The following is a 21,711-nucleotide window of genomic DNA, read 5'->3' as shown; positions in this document are numbered from 1 at the left end:
GCAGCACAACCGATTGGCAAACATACTGCAAATGGAGAAATCATGTGACTAAACTGAATAAAAAGAAGAAACTACACTATGACACAAAGATAAATGATATAAAGAACGATAGTAAAAACATGACATGCCAGCAAAAAACGCTGACACTACACATCCAAGTATATCTAACCAAATTATGAAAGACAAGCATTGTAATTTTGATTTCCGTAAAGTGAGTGAAAAAAATATTGTTTTCTATCAACAATGACAAGCCACCGGGGTCTGACAACTTGGATGGGAAATTACTGAGGATAATAGCGGACGATATTGCCACTCCTATTTGCCATATCTTGAATTTAAGCCTACAATTTAAGCCTACTAGAAAGTGTGTGTCCTCAAGCCTGGAGGGAAGCAAAAGTCATTCCGCTACCTAAGAATAGTAAAGCCCCCTTTACTGGCTCAAATAGCTAACCAATCAGCTTTGAGTAAAGCCAGTGTGTATATGTATGCGGATGACTCAACACTGTACACGTCAGCTACTACAGTGACTGGAATGACTGCAGCACTTAACAAAGAGCTGCAGTAAGTTTCAGAATGGCTGACAAGGAATAAGTTAGTCCTATATAACTAAAAGCATTGTATTTGCGACAAATCATTCACTAAACCCTAAACCTCAACTAAATCTTGTAATGAATAATGTGGAAATTGAGCAAGTTGAGGTGACTAAACTGCTTGGAGTAACCCTGGATTGTAAACTGTCATGGTCAAAACATATTGATACAACAGTCGCTAGGATGGGGGGAAGTCTGTCCATAATAAAGCGCTGCTCTGCCTTCTTAACAACACTATCAACAAGGCAGGTCCTACAGGCCCGAGTTTTGTCGCACCTGGACTACTGTTCAGTCGTGTGGTCAGGTGCCACAAAGAGGGACTTAGGAAAATTTCAATTGGCTCAGAACAGGGCAGTATGGCTGGCCCTTGGATGTACACAGAGAGCTAACATGAATTATATGCATGCCAATCTATCCTGGCTCAAATTGGAGGAGATTGACTTCATCACTACTTGTATTTGTGAGAGGTATTGACATCCATGCATACCCCTCAAGACATGCCACCAGAGGTCTCTTCACAGTCCCCAAGTCCAGAACAGACTATGGGAGGCGCACAGTACTATATAGAGATCTATTCCACATCAAGTAACTCATGCAAGCAGTAAAATTTGATTTTACAGATAAAAATACATCTTATGGAACAGCGGGGACTGTGAAGCAACACAACACAGGCACAAGTATACAAACACAATAACATACACACTATACACACACACATAGATTTTGTGTTGTAGATACAGTGGGGAGAACAAGTATTTGATACACTGCCGATTTTGCAGGTTTTCCTACTTACAAAGCATGTAGAGGTCTGTCATTTTTATCATAGGTACACTTCAACTGTGAGAGACGGAATCTAAAACAAAAATCCAGAAAATCACATTGTATGATTTTTAAGTAATTAATTTGCATTTTATTGCATGACATAAGTATTTGATCACCTACCAACCAGTAAGAATTCCGGCTCTCACAGACCTGTTAGTTTTTCTTTAAGAAGCCCTCCTGTTCTCCACTCATTACCTGTATTAACTGCACCTGTTTGAACTCGTTACCTGTATAAAAGACACCTGTCCACACACTCAATCAAACAGACTCCAACCTCTCCACAATGGCCAAGACCAGAGAGCTGTGTAAGGACATCAGGGATAAATTGTAGACCTGTACAAGGCTGGGATGGGCTACAGGACAATAGCCAAGCAGCTTGGTGAGAAGGCAACAACTGTTGGCACAATTATTAGAAAATGGAAGAAGTTCAAGATGACGGTCAATCACCCTCGGTCTGGGGCTCCATGCAAGATCTCACCTCGTGGGGCATCAATGATCATGAGGAATGTGAGGGATCAGCCCAGAACTACACGGCAGGACCTGGTCAATGACCTGAAGAGAGCTGGGACCACAGTCTCAAAGAAAACCATTAGTAACACACTACGCCGTCATGGATTAAAATCCTGCAGCGCACGCAAGGTCCCCCTGCTCAAGCCAGCGCATGTCCAGGCCCGTCTGAAGTTTGCCAATGACCATCTGGATGATCCAGAGGAGGAATGGGAGAAGGTCATGTGGTCTGATGAGACAAAAATAAAGCTTTTTGCTCTAAACTCCACTCGCCGTGTTTGGAGGAATAGAAGGATGAGTACAACCCCAAGAACACCATCCCAACCGTGAAGCATGGAGGTGGAAACATCATTCTTTGGGGATGCTTTTCTGCAAAGGGGACAGGACGACTGCACCGTATTGAGGGGAGGATGGATGGGGCCATGTATCGCGAGATCTTGACCAACAACCTCCTTCCCTCAGTAAGAGCATTGAAGACGGGTCGTGGCTGGGTCTTCCAGCATGACAACGACCCGAAACACACAGCCAGGGCAACTAAGGAGTGGCTCCGTAAGAAGCATCTCAAGGTCCTGGAGTGGCCTAGCCAGTCTCCAGACCTGAACCCAATAGAAAATCTTTGGAGGGAGCCGAAAGTCCGTATTGCCCAGCGACAGCCCCGAAACCTGAAGGATCTGGAGAAGGTCTGTATGGAGGAGTGGGCCAAAATCCCTGCTGCAGTGTGTGCAAACCTGGTCAAGAACTACAGGAAACGTATGATCTCTGTAATTGCAAACTAAGGTTTCTGTACCAAATATTCAGTTCTGCTTTTCTGATGTATCAAATACTTATGTCATGCAATAAAATGCAAATTAATTACTTAAAAATCATACAATGTGATTTTCTGGATTTTTGTTTTAGATTCCTTCTCTCACAGTTGAAGTGTACCTATGATAAATAAATAAATAAAATAAATAAATTACAGACCTCTACATGCTTTGTAAGTAGGAAAACCTGCAAAATTGTCAGTGTATCAAATACTTGTTCTCCCCACTGTATGTGGTAGTAGAGTAGTGGCCTGAGCGCACACACTTAATGTGTTGTGAATGTATTGTAATGTTTTTCAAATGGTATAACTGCCTTCATTTTGCTGGACCCCAGGAAGAGAAGCTGCTACCTTGGCAGAAGTTAATGGGGATCCATAATAAATACAAATACAAATGTCCTGGTAGGGCTAAGAAGTGTCAGGAAATTGCCTATGCAACCTCCGAGTGCCTTACTATTATAAAACGCTGGAATGTACAGTGTCCATGTTAGGACAGCGGTGGAAATGACAGGACATTTGCAACCTTGTCTGATGTTCCAGGTCATAGATGTACAATGTAACACTAGTGCACTGAAATAAACGTTTTATTTCATTCTGATGTTCCAGGTTGTGTTGGAGGCCCACTTCAACCAGAAGCCTCAGGCAGCAGTGGAGGGGTTCATCATTGTAGGGAGTCTACTGGTGGGACTCCTGATCTTGGCCCTGCTCATCTTCGCCCTCTGGAAGGTCAGTACGACACCTTCAGCTTTTACACTACACACAAAACAGCATACAAACACACTGCATTCTTTTCCCTCTCCTTCTTATCTGAAACGGAACCTTGTTCTTTCATTCCCAGGCTGGTTTCTTCAAGAGGCAGTTTAAGAAGGAGATCAGGAGGGATAGCTGGGACTATGTACCAAAGAGTGAGAAGACTGAGAGTATATCCTAAGAGTGTACTAATACAGAATGGTTCTATACATCAAGATGAACTAACTGCTGGGGAACAGCTTCTCTACTAAAAGGCCCATTTTGATTGAGATCATCCAAACCCAAGGGAAAGAACTGCAGGACAATTCAAACATTTGTGGCTCAGAATCTAGGAATCAACAAAATGTTGTAATTTCTCTAAAACATGCAAGAGGAAAAACTTTAACTTTGTTGTCAGTGGGACAAATGTATTGCACTTTACCTCTGGGCTTGGTGCAGTGAGACTATAAAACATTGGACTGCGTACGTGGAATGTACATTAGAACATAGGCTATGTGACCTCACAAGAACAGGCCTATCATTCCTGTTTTTATTCCCCACCAAGAACTCAGGATATGAAGCGGAACATTCCATGGTCTTGTTCAGTAGGCATGAAACAGAAGAAAACGCTCCAAAACAGAGTGTGAAACAGGGAGGTACTTTCTGTGCCTGTCCATTAATTAAGAACCGCTCATTTTGCGTAGCAAAACATTCTCACATACCTGACTACTTGGATTCTGTCGCACATTGATTGTGTCTGCTGTACAAAAAAATGTATGAATGCACTGCTGAAGCTTTTCTCTATGGATAGGAAGTATATTTGTATATAATGATATATACACATCTATATGCCAAATCTATCCTCATTAGGTGTGTATATACTGTGTATATAGATATATACATATATATATATATTTCTTTATCACTCTTTTTAAACAACATTTCCTTTTGTATCTTCATGCTATGGGTAGGGAGGGGAAACAGCCTCAAACTGTCACACATTTATTGTGAAACTAGTGTCACTATTGAGAAACCATCAGATTGAAAGAAGGAACATTTGTTCTGGTTGATCTGTGAGACCCAGCGAGAGCCTCTGCCGAGCCGTACAGCCTAAACCCATGTTTCATAGAAATGAATAGGAGCATCTCACACTCTGCAAAAGTTACGTGCCCAGTGTTATTTTATTTCACCTTTATTTAACCAGGTAGGCTAGTTGAGAACAAGTTCTCATTTGCAACTGCGACCTGGCCAAGATAAAGCAAAGCAGTGTGACACAGACAACAACACAGAGTTACACAGTGTAGCAGACCGGTAACACCAGTACCTGCACCCTGCAGAGGTTTTTATTCTTCAATTTGTATTTTTGCTCACCAGCTTATGGAGTGAATGGGACAGAAGGTTTAATGGTTATAATGTAGAACTGAAGGTAACAGAAGGATGAGGAGGTCAGGGAAGTGTCATCAGTGAAAAAAGGCATCTGTTCACTGACTCACTCACTGAATGACACATGCCACTCCTCAAGGGGACAGCACCCTGTGTGTGTGTGTGTGTGTGTGTGCATACGTGCGTTTGCGTGTATGCATTTTAATGTGTGCGTACGACAGCAACTCATACACCAGCAACTCCTACACCATGGCAGCAGAAGTTTCCAACACAGTCAGAAATGAAAAATGAAAGAGCTTGTTCTTCAGAAATGACTCAAACGTTCCTCAAATGGAACACACGGAACACTGGCCTTACCTTTTGGAACATTTTCATCCCTTTGGATTTGTGTTGGAATCTTTGGATTCAATGGATTCTGTGTTCTTACTGTAGCTGTAAGGGATTGGAACATTCAGGTTTTGGAGAGATGGTAGGCTATGATGATGGTGATGTATGCGGAAGAGGAACATGTTTTTACTGCTTGACATTTCAGGGAGTCAACCTTTCATGACCAAAAATAAAGGGGGCACATTCCACATTTCTATAAATTGAAATCATTTTTAATAAATAAGTGTGTGGCGTGTAAAAATGGATAGATAACATTTCGTTTGTCAACACATTTCACTTTGGTCTGATAATTGATGTAATTGTGCACTGGAATGTATTATTATGTTTTCTTTGCTTTAATATAAATCAACTTTTTCTATTTAATGTGCCTGTCTGTCCTCCATTTGGTTATTTGACGTCTAACATTCAAAGATATACAGTAGTAAAGCCTGTAGGTGACATTCAGTGATAGTGCAAACTGAGGTTGTGCTACATACATAGTTTTAGGTTGTGTGTAAAAGCTCCTCTCTTGTAGATAGTTTAAACTGTAGACAGTCTATACACTGAAGACAGTTTCTTGTAAAGCACAGTAGGAAAGACTGTATGTTACATTCTGTGGCAATGCCAGTGGAGGTTGGTATGTGTATAGACTCATCCACCCTTTAGACAGCTTTAAAAGGTATCGATTCCGCTCTACATACAGTGTTAAATGCAGCTGCACTTGATGTGTGCCTCCTCTGCCTCCTCGATGTCCACTCCAAACAGGGTCAGGAGTTGAGGATGTAACCTGGTGGTGAAACAAACAGGGTCAGGAGTTGAGGATGTAACCTGGTGGTAAAACAAACAGGGTCAGAAGTTGAGGATGTAACCTGGTGGTAAAACAAACAGGGTCAGAAGTTGAGGATGTAACCTGGTAGTAAAACAAACAGGGTCAGGAGTTGAGGATGTAACCTGGTGGTAAAACAAACAGGGTCAGGAGTTGAGGATGTAACCTGGTGGTGAAACAAACAGGGTCAGGAGTTGAGGATGTAACCTGGTGGTAAAACAAACAGGGTCAGGAGTTGAGGATGTAACCTGGTGGTAAAACAAACAGGGTCAGGAGTTGAGGATGTAACCTGGTGGTAAAACAAACAGGGTCAGGAGTTGAGGATGTAACCTGGTGGTGAAACAAACAGGGTCAGGAGTTGAGGATGTAACCTGGTGGTAAAACAAACAGGGTCAGGAGTTGAGGATGTAACCTGGTGGTAAAACAAACAGGGTCAGGAGTTGAGGATGTAACCTGGTGGTAAAACAAACAGGGTCAGGAGTTGGGGATGTAACCTGGTGGTAAAACAAACAGGGTCAGGAGTTGAGGATGTAACCTGGTGGTGAAACAAACAGGGTCAGGAGTTGAGGATGTAACCTGGTGGTAAAACAAACAGGGTCAGGAGTTGAGGATGTAACCTGGTGGTAAAACAAACAGGGTCAGGAGTTGAGGATGTAACCTGGTGGTAAAACAAACAGGGTCAGGAGTTGAGGATGTAACCTGGTGGTAAAACAAACAGGGTCAGGAGTTGAGGATGTACCCTGGTGGTAAAACAAACAGGGTCAGGAGTTGAGGATGTAACCTGGTGGTGAAACAAACCGGGTCAGGAGTTGAGGATGTAACCTGGTGGTAAAACAAACAGGGTCAGGAGTTGAGGATGTAACCTGGTGGTAAAACAAACAGGGTCAGGAGTTGAGGATGTAACCTGGTGGTAAAACAAACAGGGTCAGGAGTTGAGGATGTAACCTGGTGGTAAAACAAACAGGGTCAGGAGTTGAGGATGTAACCTGGTGGTAAAACAAACAGGGTCAGGAGTTGAGGATGTAACCTGGTGGTAAAAAAAAACAGGGTCAGGAGTTGAGGATGTAACCTGGTGGTAAAACAAACAGGGTCAGGAGTTGAGGATGTAACCTGGTGGTAAAACAAACAGGGTCAGGAGTTGAGGATGTAACCTGGTGGTAAAACAAACAGGGTCAGGAGTTGAGGATGTAACCTGGTGGTAAAACAAACAGGGTCAGGAGTTGAGGATGTAACCTGGTGGTAAAACAAACACGGTCAGGGGTTGAGGATGTAACCTGGTGGTAAAACAAACAGGGTCAGGAGTTGAGGATGTAACCTGGTGGTAAAACAAACAGGGTCAGGAGTTGAGGATGTACCCTGGTGGTAAAACAAACAGGGTCAGGTGTTGAGGATGTAACCTGGTGGTAAAACAAACAGGGTCAGGAGTTGAGGATGTAACCTGGTGGTAAAACAAACAAGGTCAGGAGTTGAGGATGTACCCTGGTGGTAAAACAAACAGGGTCAGGAGTTGAGGATGTAACCTGGTGGTAAAACAAACAGGGTCAGGAGTTGAGGATGTAACCTGGTGGTAAAACAAACAGGGTCAGGAGTTGAGGATGTAACATGGTGGTGAAACAAACAGGGTCAGGAGTTGAGGATGTAACCTGGTGGTAAAACAAACAGGGTCAGGAGTTAAGGATGTAACCTGGTGGTAAAACAAACAGGGTCAGGAGTTGAGGATGTAACCTGGTGGTAAAACAAACAGGGTCAGGAGTTGAGGATGTACCCTGGTGGTGAAACAAACAGGGTCAGGAGTTGAGGATGTACCCTGGTGGTAAAACAAACAGGGTCAGGAGTTGAGGATGTACCCTGGTGGTAAAACAAACAGGGTCAGGAGTTGAGGATGTACCCTGGTGGTAAAACAAACAGGGTCAGGAGTTGAGGATGTAACCTGGTGGTAAAACAAACAGGGTCAGGAGTTGAGGATGTAACCTGGTGGTAAAACAAACAGGGTCAGGGGTTGAGGATGTACCCTGGTGGTAAAACAAACAGGGTCAGGAGTTGAGGATGTAACCTGGTGGTAAAACAAACAGGGTCAGGAGTTGAGGATGTACCCTGGTGGTAAAACAAACAGGGTCAGGAGTTGAGGATGTAACCTGGTGGTAAAACAAACAGGGTCAGGAGTTGAGGATGTAACCTGGTGGTAAAACAAACAAGGTCAGGAGTTGAGGATGTACCCTGGTGGTAAAACAAACAGGGTCAGGAGTTGAGGATGTAAACTGGTGGTAAAACAAACAGGGTCAGGAGTTGAGGATGTAACCTGGTGGTAAAACAAACAGGGTCAGGAGTTGAGGATGTAACCTGGTGGTGAAACAAACAGGGTCAGGAGTTGAGGATGTAACCTGGTGGTAAAACAAACAGGGTCAGGAGTTAAGGATGTAACCTGGTGGTAAAACAAACAGGGTCAGGAGTTGAGGATGTAACCTGGTGGTAAAACAAACAGGGTCAGGAGTTGAGGATGTACCCTGGTGGTGAAACAAACAGGGTCAGGAGTTGAGGATGTACCCTGGTGGTAAAACAAACAGGGTCAGGAGTTGAGGATGTACCCTGGTGGTAAAACAAACAGGGTCAGGAGTTGAGGATGTACCCTGGTGGTAAAACAAACAGGGTCAGGAGTTGAGGATGTAACCTGGTGGTAAAACAAACAGGGTCAGGAGTTGAGGATGTACCCTGGTGGTAAAACAAACAGGGTCAGGAGTTGAGGATGTAACCTGGTGGTAAAACAAACAGGGTCAGGAGTTGAGGATGTACCCTGGTGGTGAAACAAACAGGGTCAGGAGTTGAGGATGTAACCTGGTGGTAAAACAAACAGGGTCAGGAGTTGAGGATGTAACCTGGTGGTAAAACAAACAGGGTCAGGAGTTGAGGATGTAACCTGGTGGTAAAACAAACAGGGTCAGGAGTTGAGGATGTAACCTGGTGGTAAAACAAACAGGGTCAGGAGTTGAGGATGTAACCTGGTGGTGAAACAAACAGGGTCAGGAGTTGAGGATGTAACCTGGTGGTAAAACAAACAGGGTCAGGAGTTGAGGATGTAACCTGGTGGTAAAACAAACAGGGTAAGGAGTTGAGGATCTAACCTGGTGGTGAAACAAATGAATCAGTTACAGAGGTTTTAAATGTCCCATATCTGACTGACATAACAGTACTACTACTTCAGTGAAGCAATTCTTGGATACCGGTTTTAAATTTAAATATATGATCGAAAAAAGACTAATGGTTAAATTACACTGAACATGACCTCTAAGAACTGTCTTTGAGGAGTGTAAATTAAACCCAGAGTAATATGACCATGAGATTACAGGTAGGGCTATACTTAGTGAGCAGCGTTAGGTCATTGCCTTGGTAACATGTTATTTGAGACAGGGTTTGTATCCAGGTTGAAGGTCTATCTGACAGTGTAGTTGCTATGGGGCTTTAGACCAGCTAAAGGATAGAGTTATACCTACTACATCGGCCAGTGTTCACACAGCGTCTCAGAGTAGGGCTGCTGATCATGGGGGGCTTTGGGCCAGGTCAAGAACAGGAGCTGTACCTGATGAGCAGCTCTGAGGGCACCTCCAATAGGTCTCCGTCTACATTCCAGGGGTAGGCCCCCTCGGAGGAGATGATGGGCGTGTTCTTAGAGTCATACTCTCCATTGTCCTCAGCGATGTCATCAGACCAGCTGCTCTGAGAGCGGGGGCGGAGCCTCACAGCCCACACCGTCTGCGTCTCCACGAAGGAGAAACTGAACTGGGGAGGAGGAGGACGAGGAGGAGGAGAAGAAGAAGATTATATTATTGTCCAATTGTATACAAGGATGATCCAACATCCCTCCCTAGGACCTCCAATAAGCTTTGAGAGGGAGGCGAGGAATAGAGGAAAGAAGGACTGAGAGAACAAGACCATCGTCTCAGTCAGTAGCAACTCCAACCACTAGGGGGCAATGACACAGCATCCCCAACAAGACAATTCCCTACACAGTAATGACGCCATCTATGACCCTGGTCACAGAGGTTCCATCCTGTCCTCGACAACAGTTCAGTTCAGTTAAGCCACCGTAACCATGAACATAGTACATATGAACCCCCCATCATATCTTTTGTTCATGAAGTAAACAGGGAGGACATGGAGGAGGACATGGAGGAGGACATGGAGGAGGACATGGAGGAGGACATGGAGGAGGACATGGAGCACTGGGTCTAGACATGATAGTGGAACATTTCCAACCTCAACTTGTTTATGTGTTCTGACTTCCCATCTGGAAATTGATTTTTCAAGAGTCGTTTTTCAGATGTATCCCAGACATCGTTCAAATCAAATAAAAAAAATTCAATAGAAGTCAGACTATAAATAAACTCCGGGCTGTTTGTTTGTCTGAGTCATAATTGAATAATTTCCATTTCCTGCTTGTATTCATGGGAAATGGCCCAATAACATAAACATTAGTCAGAACTTCTCCCGGAAAGACGGAGAGCATGGAAATGATGAAGTCCTCTCTAACTATTTGTCTGAACATTATGACAGTACATTAAAACAATATGTTTGTATCACTCTTCAGGTAGACTTCCCTGCCCAGTCACAATCAGCCAGTCACACAAGTCAGCCAGTCACACAAGTCAGCCAGTCACACAGTCAGCCAGTCACACAGCCAGCCAGTCACACAGTCAGCCAGTCACACAGTCAGCCAGTCACACAGCCAGCCAGTTACACAGCCAGCCAGTCACACAGCCAGCCAGTCACACAGCCAGCCAGTCACACAGCCAGCCAGTCACACAGCCAGCCAGTCACACAGCCAGCCAGTCACACAGTCAGCCAGTCACACAGTCAACCAGTCACACAGCCAGCCAGTTACACAGCCAGCCAGTCACACAGCCAGCCAGTCACACAGCCAGCCAGTTATACAGCCAGCCAGTCACACAGCCAGCCAGTCACACAGCCAGCCAGTCACACAGTCAGCGCGTCGTACAGCACCCTATACCTCCAACTGTATATTTAGAATGTAGGTTAACAAACATGCTTAGATTAGATTGTGTTGGATGGAAAATGGGGACAGACAGGCTACAGGCCTCTGAAATTGACTAATCTATATAAGCCTGAAAAGTGTTTTAGGGAAATCTGACAATCAGCGATTAATTTGACAGTATGCTAATTCCACTTAAACTTGTATGGAAGCTAACTCCATAAGTGACTGCAGGACTTCCTCTGTGTGTGTGTGTGTGTGTGTGTGTGTGTGTGTGTGTGTGTGTGTGTGTGTGTGTGTGTGTGTGTGTGTGTGTGTGTGTGTGTGTGTGTGTGTGTGTGTGTGTGTGTGTGTGTGTGTGTGTGTGTGTGTGTGTTTGCATATATGCCTGCATGTGTAACTGCATAAGTACATGGGTGCATTTAGGTGTGTAAGGAAGGAAGGGTGACCTGGTGACCTCACCTGATTGTTTACACTGTTGTATCTCTTCAGGTGTTTGATAAACTCTGCCCTGGAAGTGTTTCCTGCTGCGATCAGGGCCATGCTGCCATTGTTCAGTCTTACAGAGAGAGATGTATTTTAAAAATCCTTTCATATGTATACTACATTGCTGTGACCAATTCAATCCAAACCGGTTTGAACACACATGCATAGCAGGTTTTAGATACATCAGTCTGTGGCAAATTCAATCCAAACCGGTTTGAACACACATGCATAGCAGGTTTTAGATACATCAGTCTGTGGCAAATTCAATCCAAACCGGTTTGAACACACATGCATAGCAGGTTTTTAGATACATCAGTCTGTGGCCAATTCAATCCAAACAGGTTGATAAAGCAACAAATCCTATATTTTTCCTGTCATCCGTTACCATGCAGTAGAATCGAAAATGTCAGGAACAGAACAGAGAGTGGTATACATTAGTTCTACTTACACGTACTACTGTATGTGTTATTGTAAACGGGTCAACTAATAGTCAGTATCTACAAACACTACTGTTTCTGTCTTGTGTAGTTAAGGTTGATGATGCTATAATAAGCAGTGTGGTTCCACTTCACTGTGTGGGGCCTGTTGCTCTACCACATGCTATATCATTACTGAGGCCAGTCTCAGACTGAAGCTGTCTCAAATGGCACTCTATTCCCTATGTAGTGCACTATACAGGAGCCTGGAAGAACCTTTTGGGGTTTTAAAAATTGCCACACAGGGGGAGCCTTTTCAGTTCAAAAAGATTCCTTGAGGAACCCCTCTGAAGAGGGCCCTTGAGGAACCCCTCTGAAGAGGGCCTTTGAGGAACCCCTCTGAAGAGGGCCCTTGAGGAACCCCTCTGAATAGGGCCCTTGAGGAACCCCTCTGAAGAGGGCCCTTGAGGAACCCCTCTGAAGAGGGCCCTTGAGGAACCCCTCTGAAGAGGGCCCTTGAGGAACCCCTCTGAAGAGGGCCTTTGAGGAACCCCTCTGAAGAGGGCCTTTGAGGAACCCCTCTGAAGAGGGCCCTTGAGGAACCCCTCTGAAGAGGGCCTTTGAGGAACCCCTCTGAAGAGGGCCTTTGAGGAACCCCTGTGTAAAGGTTCAAACCAGAACCTTTTTGTGATTGGAGAGGTTCAATTTCAAACCTTTTGAATAATATATTGTAGAGGTGTCAGCCTATCAGAAGATTAGAGGTGTGGCTTATTGGAGGCGTGGCATTGAGCTGGTTATTTTTGTCCACCCGTTGGAGTAAATTACATTCCTGTTCATCTTGTTCAGTTTGTACACCTCAAATTTTCCATTAATATTTATGCATATTACAATATAATATCAATAATACTTACTTTACTGATTACATATAGTAGTAAAGTGGTAACCATTCCAACTCTTGCAAAGGCTCTTGAGGAACTCATACACCTCTGTAAGACTCATTGAAGCTACTAAACTGTCAGTGTTCAACCTGACAATATAACAGAACAGATGAACAGGAATTACATTTAGCCCCACGGGTGGCCGAAAAATATCTATATGAAAGGCACGCCACTACTAAGCCATGCTTCTAGTCCAGGGTTCCTCCAGGAATCAGTTGCTACATTGAAACATTAAAGGTTCCTCCAAGAACCCCTCTACTAAACAAAGGTGCAAATATGAACCATTGACTAGCAATGGTTCCTTGAGGAAATCCAGAGGTTCCTTGAGGATCTCCAGGGTTCTTCAAGTCACCAGACATTCTAAGAGTGTAGGGAATAGGATGCCATTTGTGTAAACCACCTAGAAGTCCTGGTCCTGCAGTTCCCACAGATGCTCTGGTATTTAAGTCCTCCCTCACTGCCACTCCCTTTAATAAGCTCTGCCACTCCCTTTAATAAACTCTGCCACTCCCTATAATAAACTCTGCCACTCCCTTTAATAAACTCTGCCACTCCCTTTAATAAACTCTGCCACTCCCTTTAATAAACTCTGCCACTCCCTTTAATAAACTCTGCCACTCCCTTTAATAAACTCTGCCACTCCCTTTAATAAACTCTGCCACTCCCTTTAATAAACTCTGCCACTCCCTTTAATAAACTCTGCCACTCCCTTTAATAAACTCTGCCACTCCCTTTAATAAACTCTGCCACTCCCTTTAATAAACTCTGCCACTCCCTTTAATAAACTCTGCCACTCCCTTTAATAAACTCTGCCACTCCCTTTAATAAACTCTGCCACTCCCTTTAATAAACTCTGCCACTCCCTTTAATCAGAGTCATTATGTGCCGATTAGTTCAGTTAGAAGCCTTTGGCCTCGGTAGTCTCAATCCCAGAGGATTACCTGGAACTGGCTGTACGGCCCCTGTATGGCAATGGCCTGGCTGGGAGGCTGGGCTCCATGTCTACTGACACACCACAGACACACTGACCCAGTTCACTCATTGGCTTATTTACTCACACCTAACACAGCATGGCATGGCAGCTCGGAATCATCAAGCCATTATCACTGGTCCAGGACTTAGGTCATGCACATTGCTCAGTCAACCACACACACATACTAGACATAGATGCAGGGTCGTATGCACTCACGCACATGTAGGCATTGATGCAGGTTTGCATCCATGTATTGCAGTCACACATGCAGGAGGTAGTTGTGATCAGAGAGACCCACATTCCTCATTTGAAGACCTTGACATCGCTGTTGTTTAGTGTATATGTTGTTGTGGTTGTTGTTGTTGTTGACTGTGATGTATTGAAAACGTAAAATAAAATATTTGAAAGAAAGAGAGATTCACATACCTGGTGTTAGGGGCCAGGCCCCTGGGGGCCATGGAGCAGAGACAAGGGATGGCCATGATGCTGACGTTGAGGAACAGACCCCGGGTGGTCGTCCACGACTCTTCCTCTTCTAGAGAAGTCCAAGGAGGAGGAGAAGTTTTAGTGAGGAGAGAGTTACACTAGAAGGTGATATTTAGAAAAGTTCACATTGATAAACATCATCCATGACAAACTCACCCATGTCGTCCTTTAAGTACTCATTTCTGCAACAAACAAAAAAACAGTTGTAAAAACAGTTTTGAAATTTGTTTTCAGATGCATAATTTTGTCTTTTGTCTTGTGAGATTCTCCCCTCATATTTAGTCGGTTGATCTTCTACATCGGAGGCATTTTGGTTTCCTTCCAATGACCAATTAAGCCCACAGATGCCTGTTTTAAATCAATTTCACACAGCTAAATACTATCAAACTTGGACTGCAGAGTCTAATCATCAGACAGACTTCTGTCACTTACTTTACTGGATCCAGCGTTTCAGTCTGGACTTTCTTCACAGGAAGATAGGACAACTCACAGTCTTCAGGCCTGCAATCAGACACAGACAGACACAGAGACAGACACAGAGAGAGAGAGAGAGAGAAAGAGAGAGAGAGAGAGAGAGAGAGAGAGAGAGAGAGAGAGAGAGAGAGAGAGAGAGAGAGAGAGAGAGAGAGAGAGAGAGAGAGAGAGAGAGAGAGAGAGAGAGAGAGAGAGAGATATGGAGGGGGAGGGAGAGAGAGAGATATGGAGGGGGAGGGAGGGAGAGGGAGAAGAGTACCAAAGAGAAGAGAGAGCGCAGACTTCAGATGGCTGGATTGGAGAAGAGGAGGGATGGTTCTCTAGAGACAGATTCATGTGTGATAAAGAGACTGCTCAGAAGGAAACCCTGGCTTTGATAGCAGGCTGGCAAGTCTCAGTCCCTGGAGGATTAGGCCACACTTTATGAGGGAACTGGTGTGATGTGTGTTTTTGTGTGTGTGTGTGTGTGTGTGCACACTGTGCATGTGTGTCTTTGCATGTGACTCTCTAGAGAGAGACTGTCTTACTTGAGGTTTGCCAGCGTTTTGATCACGGCAAACTCCCGTCTCTGCCCGGGTGGCATCCAGCGATGCCTCTCTGCCAGGGCCAGCGTCCGCCCGCCGAAACCAAACATGGCAGAGAAGCCGAAACGCAGAAGGCGACCCAGACAACTGAAACTACACACATCTACCTCCTGATGGTGGCCTGGGGAGACACACAGATAGGAAACAAAGACGTCAGAAGTATAGATATCACAGATATCAATGACTGTACTGTATGAAGTTGGCATCACGATGCTGCAGCTTGAATGACATGTTTCTACTGGATGAAGTGTTCTCTGTCGGCATTCCTCCACTTCAGCGGTACGCCTACATTTAGTCCAGCATCAAAATGGTCAATTATTTACCTCGGGTTAATAACTTCCATTATAACCAGACTATGTCATAGCCATAGCTCTTGTGGCAATATAGGCTTCTGATGGTACAGACACAGGTCCCATCCTATTGGCCTACACACATTCCTGACCTCTTTCTGTCTCGCCCATATATGGCTCCCCGATCCCATACCTCATGAATATTCATTATGGTCTAAAACATCCTGCCAGTTGGCCTTATTCACATGCGTAAATATTGCTTAATTAGAAAACCAACAAGCCCTATATCAGCCTGTCGTAAATAAGCATCACCATGCCCTGTTGGTGTCAGGTGTTCTGTGTTGTTGTTAACATTAGTTTGCCTCTAAGCCAAAAGGCTAGACATATTTTAAGACCAAAATAAAAACATTTGTCTGTGTGTTCATTTCTAATCAGGTGAGATTTGACAGCGTTTTGGAAGGAGGAAGGGTTCAGTCATGTCAAAAAAACGACTTAAGAAATGTTTGTTTGCATTCCCTGAATAAGATGCTTAGACAGGGAGATAAATGATCAAATGCTGCTCCATATTGTTAACTCAGAATAAAGTGTGAATTGTATGACATATTCTCACAGTGCTATTATATGTGTACAAGAATGTGAACACAAAACAACTCATCCATCTACATAACCGCTGACAGAACTGGACTGAACTGCACGGCCTGGGTGCTGCTAGAAGTCTCACCTAGCTCAGTGTTATGGATTACAGCACCATATGGTTCATAACGTAAAACAGATGATTTAATGAAGAGTAGATTTATCTCGTTTAGTTGAGGTCAGCATTGGGTTTATAATGGAAGTCTAATGTAGCATGAGTGATTGTTTCAATAGGACTTTCATTTGTACTGTACACACAATTTTCTGCATGGGATAGATGCTATTTTTTCACAACATTTCAAACTGATTCCAGTACACATTGTACTGCACTTATAACACAGAGACAGATAATGCAAGAAATGTATTGGTGGAATGTCCACATAAAGAGGATTATTTTCTATTGTTCTATGATTTTGCGGAGGTTGAGTCTCTACCTTAAGCGCAACAGGAGAAACCTACAAATGATATTTTGTGTGTCATGTTTTCCAAGCCCTGCTACTATATGTAATCCCTTGACACAAGCCCAATCCTCTTGTCTGTCAGGCTAAGCCCAGACTCACACAGCACAGACAACACAACAGACCAGACAGTTAACTACCAGGAACTTCCATCTCCTTCCTCAGACAGACAGATGGACCGACGGACAGAAAGACAGACAGAACAGATGGACAGACACATAGACAGACAGACAGACATCAGACGATAGCCTCACTGAGGTAAAAAGCAGATCACTGCAGTCGGTTGTGGACCAGCAGACCAGCCAACAGATGTATAGTATAGGTGTGTGTGTGTGTGAGCCTGTGAGAGTGTGTGAGTGCGTATGGTTTTAGGTGTCTGTATTCTCTGTGACACCAGAACCAAGGCAGCTACTAGATTTATTAACGTTTATGTTCAGTCTGTCACAACAGACTCAGTGAGTGTGAGAAAGCCCTATCTAGTCATATGAGAAAAAACAGAGACCGTGTGAGGGACAGAATGACAGCCCTTCTCTGTCGTTCTCCAGGGACCAGCAGCTCTGCTCAGAGCCTCCCACATCCCACAATGTCAGCTATGGAGCTAATTAAGGACTTTATGGAACTAATTAAGGACTTTATGGCGCTAATTAAGGACTTTATGGAGCTAATTAAGGACTTTAAGCACCAGATTGCACCAACTACTAGTTCCTTACCTATCATTCTATTGTGGCGGAAGAGAACCGTATAATTCTGAAACTGATACTCTTGTGTGTGGATCACACACGCACATGCGCTCACACATGCTCACACATGCACACGCGCTCACACATGTACACGCGCTCACGCACGCACACGCGCTCACACACGCACTCACACACGCGCTCACACATGCACACGCGCTCACACGCTCACACATGCGCTCACGCACGCACACGCGCTCACACACGCACACGCACTCACTCACATACGCTCACACACGCGCTCACACACGCTCACACACGCATGCGCGCTCACACAACTCGGTGGACTAGTAAAGTAAATATGCATTCCATTTACATATTAATCCAGTCAGTGTATATTTGAGCTCCATTAGGGAAAGGAAAGGGGGATACCTAGTCAGTTGTATAACTGAATGCATTCAACTGAAATGTGTCTTCTGCATTTAACCCAACCCCTCTGAATCAGAGAGGTGTGGAGGGCTGCCTTAATCGACATCCACGTCTTCGCTGCCTGGGGAACAGTGGGTTATCCGCCTTAACCCACTGTAAGGTCTACACCTGTTGTATTCGGCGCATGTGACAAATAACATTTGATTTGATTTGATTTACTCAGGAGCAGAATTACAGATGTTTCCCTTGTCAGCTCAGGGATTCAATCCAGCAACCTTTCGGTTACTTGCCCAACGCTCCTACCCGCCAGGCTGTTCCATTGCAGCTCTATAATCAGTAGTATTGTATGATGTCTACAGATGAAATGGGATAACACAGGAGAACATGAGAACGTACCCATGATGATGTGCATTGCAGCAGTAACAGGATGCCGTATGCCATGGACAGAACAGGCCACCACGTCAGTGGAGCCTGGAGAGAAAGACATGCAGAACAGTGGAATACATATGATACAGTCATCAAACAATAGAAAGTTCTCACAGGGGAATGTCTTTACCATCCAGGTAGTTTGGCTATTCACTCATTCACTTACAGTATATCAATTCTCAAACCTATAATGGCTGACCTTATTATTGCAGAAGTAAGCCACCTGATTGTAGCAAGCTATCACAATTCACAGTGATACAAAAGACAAGGAAACCTATGCAAACACACTGTATCTCACTGTCTGTAGAGATTGGGTTAATAATGAACTAAATGAGCACTTTGTTAGAGGGAAGACATTAAACTTAATATTGTCTGATGCCAATTAGGCCGAGTTTACCTTGGGGTCAGCGGTGGCCGGAATAGAACAGGTGTCAGTGTGTTTGTACTGATTACAGACATAGACAAACACACAGGAGAGAGAGAGAGAGAGAGAGTGAGAGAGAGAGAGAGGAGACAGAGACAGAGAGGAGACAGAGAGAGAGAGAGAGAGACAGAGACAGAGACAGAGACAGAGAGAGAGAGAGAGAGAGAGAGAGAGAGAGAGAGAGAGAGAGAGAGATGGAGATGGAGAGAGAGAGAGAGATGGAGAGAAAGAAAGAAAGAGAAAGAGATGGAGAGAGCAGAGAGAGAGAAAGAGATGGAGAGAGACAGAGAGCAAGAGAGAGCGAGAGAAAGAAGAGAGAGAGAGAGAGCAGAGAGAGAGAGAGAGAGATGGAGAGAGAGATAGAGCAGAGAGAGAGAGAGAGAGAGAGAGAGAGAGAGAGAGAGAGAGAGAGAGAGAGAGAGAGAGAGAGAGAAAGAGATGGAGAGAGACAGAGAGCAAGAGAGAGCGAGAGAAAGAAGAGAGAGAGAGAGAGCAGAGAGAGAGAGAAAGAGATGGAGAGAGAGATAGAGCAGAGAGAGAGAGAGAGAGAGAGAGAGAGAGAGAGAGAGAGAGAGAGAGAGAGATAGAGATGGAGAGAGAAAGAGAAAGAGATGGAGAGAGAGAGAGAGCAGAGAGAGAAAGAGATGGAGAGAGACAGAGAGCAAGAGAGAGCGAGAGAAAGAAGAGAGAGAGAGAGCAGAGAGAGAGAGAAAGAGATGGAGAGAGAGATAGAGCAGAGAGAGCGAGAGCGAGAGCGAGAGCGAGAGCGAGAGCGAGATGGAGATGGAGATGGAGAGAGAGAGAGAGAGAGAGATGGAGAGAGAGAGAAAGGGAAAGAGATGGAGAGAGAGAGAGAGAGAGAGAAAGAGATGGCGAAAGACAGAGAGCAAGAGAGACCGAGAGAAAGAAGATAGAGAGAGAGAGCAGAGAGAGAGAGAAAGAGATGGAGAGAGAGATAGAGCAGAGAGAGAGCAAGAGAGAGCGAGAGAAAGAAGAGAGCGAGAGAGAGAGACAAGGATGTCTGTCACTTGGTGAGTAAGCATTTCCTTTCATGCTGCTATCTGCCATGTTGTTTGCGCAGATGAACAGGATTTAAGAACTGATGTCTATAAATGAGTAGGTCTATAGACAGACGGGTGAGAAACTGACCTTTCCCGCCTCTCGTCTGACATGGTGGCGTGGATACCACGGAACACATACAGGAGTCATATCAGACAGATCGGCTACAGAAAGATAGACCTCCCAAGTTTCTGCTTCTGTTATACAGTTACACCCCCACCCCCCCTCCAAACCAACCGCTCTCCGGACCCTGCATCTTCATTGCTGCAATTACATTTGATAAGGAGGGTAAAGGGAATTTCAGGTATATTTTCATTCATAACAAATACAGATTGGTGATTAGTCATAGAATTAAATTTTTAAAATACATTGAAATGTGAGTTACATGTAATTAAGATACTTAAAGTAGCTAATACATTTCTAAATGTTTAGAGGGGATAAGCATTGTAATTGCTTATTATGCATGAACTAATCATTTGCATAGTGTGATTAATAACCTCTTTACTCTATTGTCCCTTATAATTCAATATATCTACTGTGTAGATAAATGCCACCTGAGATTTCCCCAATACTACAATGGAACTAGTGTCGATATATAGTATTTTACATCATCGGTTGTGTTAGCATCTATTGTTCCTAGCCATTGTTGTGTGTGGTGTTCACATTCCCAAAAGGCACACACTCTTCCCAAAAGGCACACACTTGTTCATAGTACTGCGCCAACAATGTTAGCATCTCCATAAGAACACTGTACATCACCCATACATACAACAGCACTACAGATGAAGAGAGATAACATGCAGGAGGAGGGGTGGAAGAGAGAGATAGAGATAGAGAGACAGAGAGAGCAAATAAAGAGAGAGAAAGAGTAAGAGAAAAAAGAGAGAGTGAGAGATAGAGAGAGAGAGAGAGAGAAATAAAATGTCCTTGGAAGTGTGCAAGGCACTTCTGCAAAACAATTAACTTAATTAAGCAGACATCATGAATATGCATATGCCTGTTAATGTCTCCCCACCCTGGCCGGCAGATGAATGTGATGCTAGTCTAGTCAAGCATGTCTCAAAGAGAGAGAATAAGAGACCGAGAGAGAGATAGGGAGAGATAAATAGGGAGAAAAAGAGCGAAAGAAAGACGGAGGGAGAGAAAGAGAGCGAAATAGAGAGAGGGAGAGAGACTCTGGAAGGGAAAACTAACGGCACCAACATTTTGGTGGTTTGTCTGGATTATCAAAGAAATTAATAGTCCCCCTGAAACCCTTTAAACCGGTCCAATTAATTTGAATCCTGTTGTTTATATGCTACACATACCAAACAGCTGTGTAATATGTATGTAGAAATTAGAAATGGTTTCTTGATTAGCATGCTCAGTGCATTTAATTGGCCTTTCTCTAAATGACATGTATTTGTGATCCTCTGTGTTACACTACTGATTCTGTAAGATTATGTGATGACTGGATTATTCTTTTTTTAAATTACGATGTAAAAGTTTTAACTATGACAGCAATAGCAATTAGTTAGCTCAACTTTAAAATCTCAGAAAACAAACAAATGCATTAAATGCAAGAAGTGTGCGATAGATAATAGATATGGATATTGTTGAGACTATGGATATAATTGTTAACTTTGACAGTACCATAATACCACCAATCTTTTCAATTCAAATGGTGTAATGTTGATAAACTGTGGAGCAGACCTGTGTATTTGTTATCGAAATACTTGTTTTCTGTGTATTTGAGTATTTGTTATTTAAATACTTGTTTTCTGTGTATTTGAGTATTTGTTATTTAAATTCTTGTTTTCTGTGTATTTGTGTATTTTCTAATCATTGGGCCCGAATCAACTGCTTTTTCAATACTTTCCATGTGTATTTCCAAAAACATTCTAATGTTCAACTACTTCTGTTTTCAAATAAAACATATCAAAAGACTTACTTACCAAATTACTTTGAAA

At 43.7% G+C, this 21,711-nt stretch overlaps 2 protein-coding genes across 2 annotated transcripts in view; one reads left to right on the top strand and one right to left on the bottom strand.

Moving 5' to 3' along the window:
* LOC139538878 (integrin alpha-4-like) overlaps positions 1 to 5,583 on the top strand; it is a 41,247-nt gene extending 35,664 nt beyond the window's left edge. The window contains exons 27-28 of the mRNA XM_071341399.1: positions 3,328 to 3,447; positions 3,560 to 5,583. Of these exons, the coding sequence (XP_071197500.1) occupies positions 3,328 to 3,447; positions 3,560 to 3,652 (213 nt within the window). The 3' untranslated portion in view covers positions 3,653 to 5,583. The remainder of the gene's footprint in view (positions 1 to 3,327; positions 3,448 to 3,559) is intronic.
* cerkl (CERK like autophagy regulator) overlaps positions 4,627 to 21,711 on the bottom strand; it is an 89,313-nt gene continuing 72,228 nt past the window's right edge. Inside the window, exons 6-13 of the mRNA XM_071341400.1 lie at positions 18,250 to 18,324; positions 15,310 to 15,487; positions 14,741 to 14,809; positions 14,465 to 14,490; positions 14,249 to 14,357; positions 11,472 to 11,568; positions 9,600 to 9,799; positions 4,627 to 5,986 (exon numbers count right to left, since the gene is read on the bottom strand). Of these exons, the coding sequence (XP_071197501.1) occupies positions 5,905 to 5,986; positions 9,600 to 9,799; positions 11,472 to 11,568; positions 14,249 to 14,357; positions 14,465 to 14,490; positions 14,741 to 14,809; positions 15,310 to 15,487; positions 18,250 to 18,324 (836 nt within the window). The 3' untranslated portion in view covers positions 4,627 to 5,904. The remainder of the gene's footprint in view (positions 5,987 to 9,599; positions 9,800 to 11,471; positions 11,569 to 14,248; positions 14,358 to 14,464; positions 14,491 to 14,740; positions 14,810 to 15,309; positions 15,488 to 18,249; positions 18,325 to 21,711) is intronic.

This window comes from Salvelinus alpinus, chromosome 14 (assembly GCF_045679555.1).
Source record: "Salvelinus alpinus chromosome 14, SLU_Salpinus.1, whole genome shotgun sequence".
NCBI classification, from domain to species: domain Eukaryota; kingdom Metazoa; phylum Chordata; class Actinopteri; order Salmoniformes; family Salmonidae; genus Salvelinus; species Salvelinus alpinus.
The sequence above is the reverse complement of the archived record's forward strand: the minus strand, read 5'-3'. Positions and strand labels throughout refer to the sequence as shown.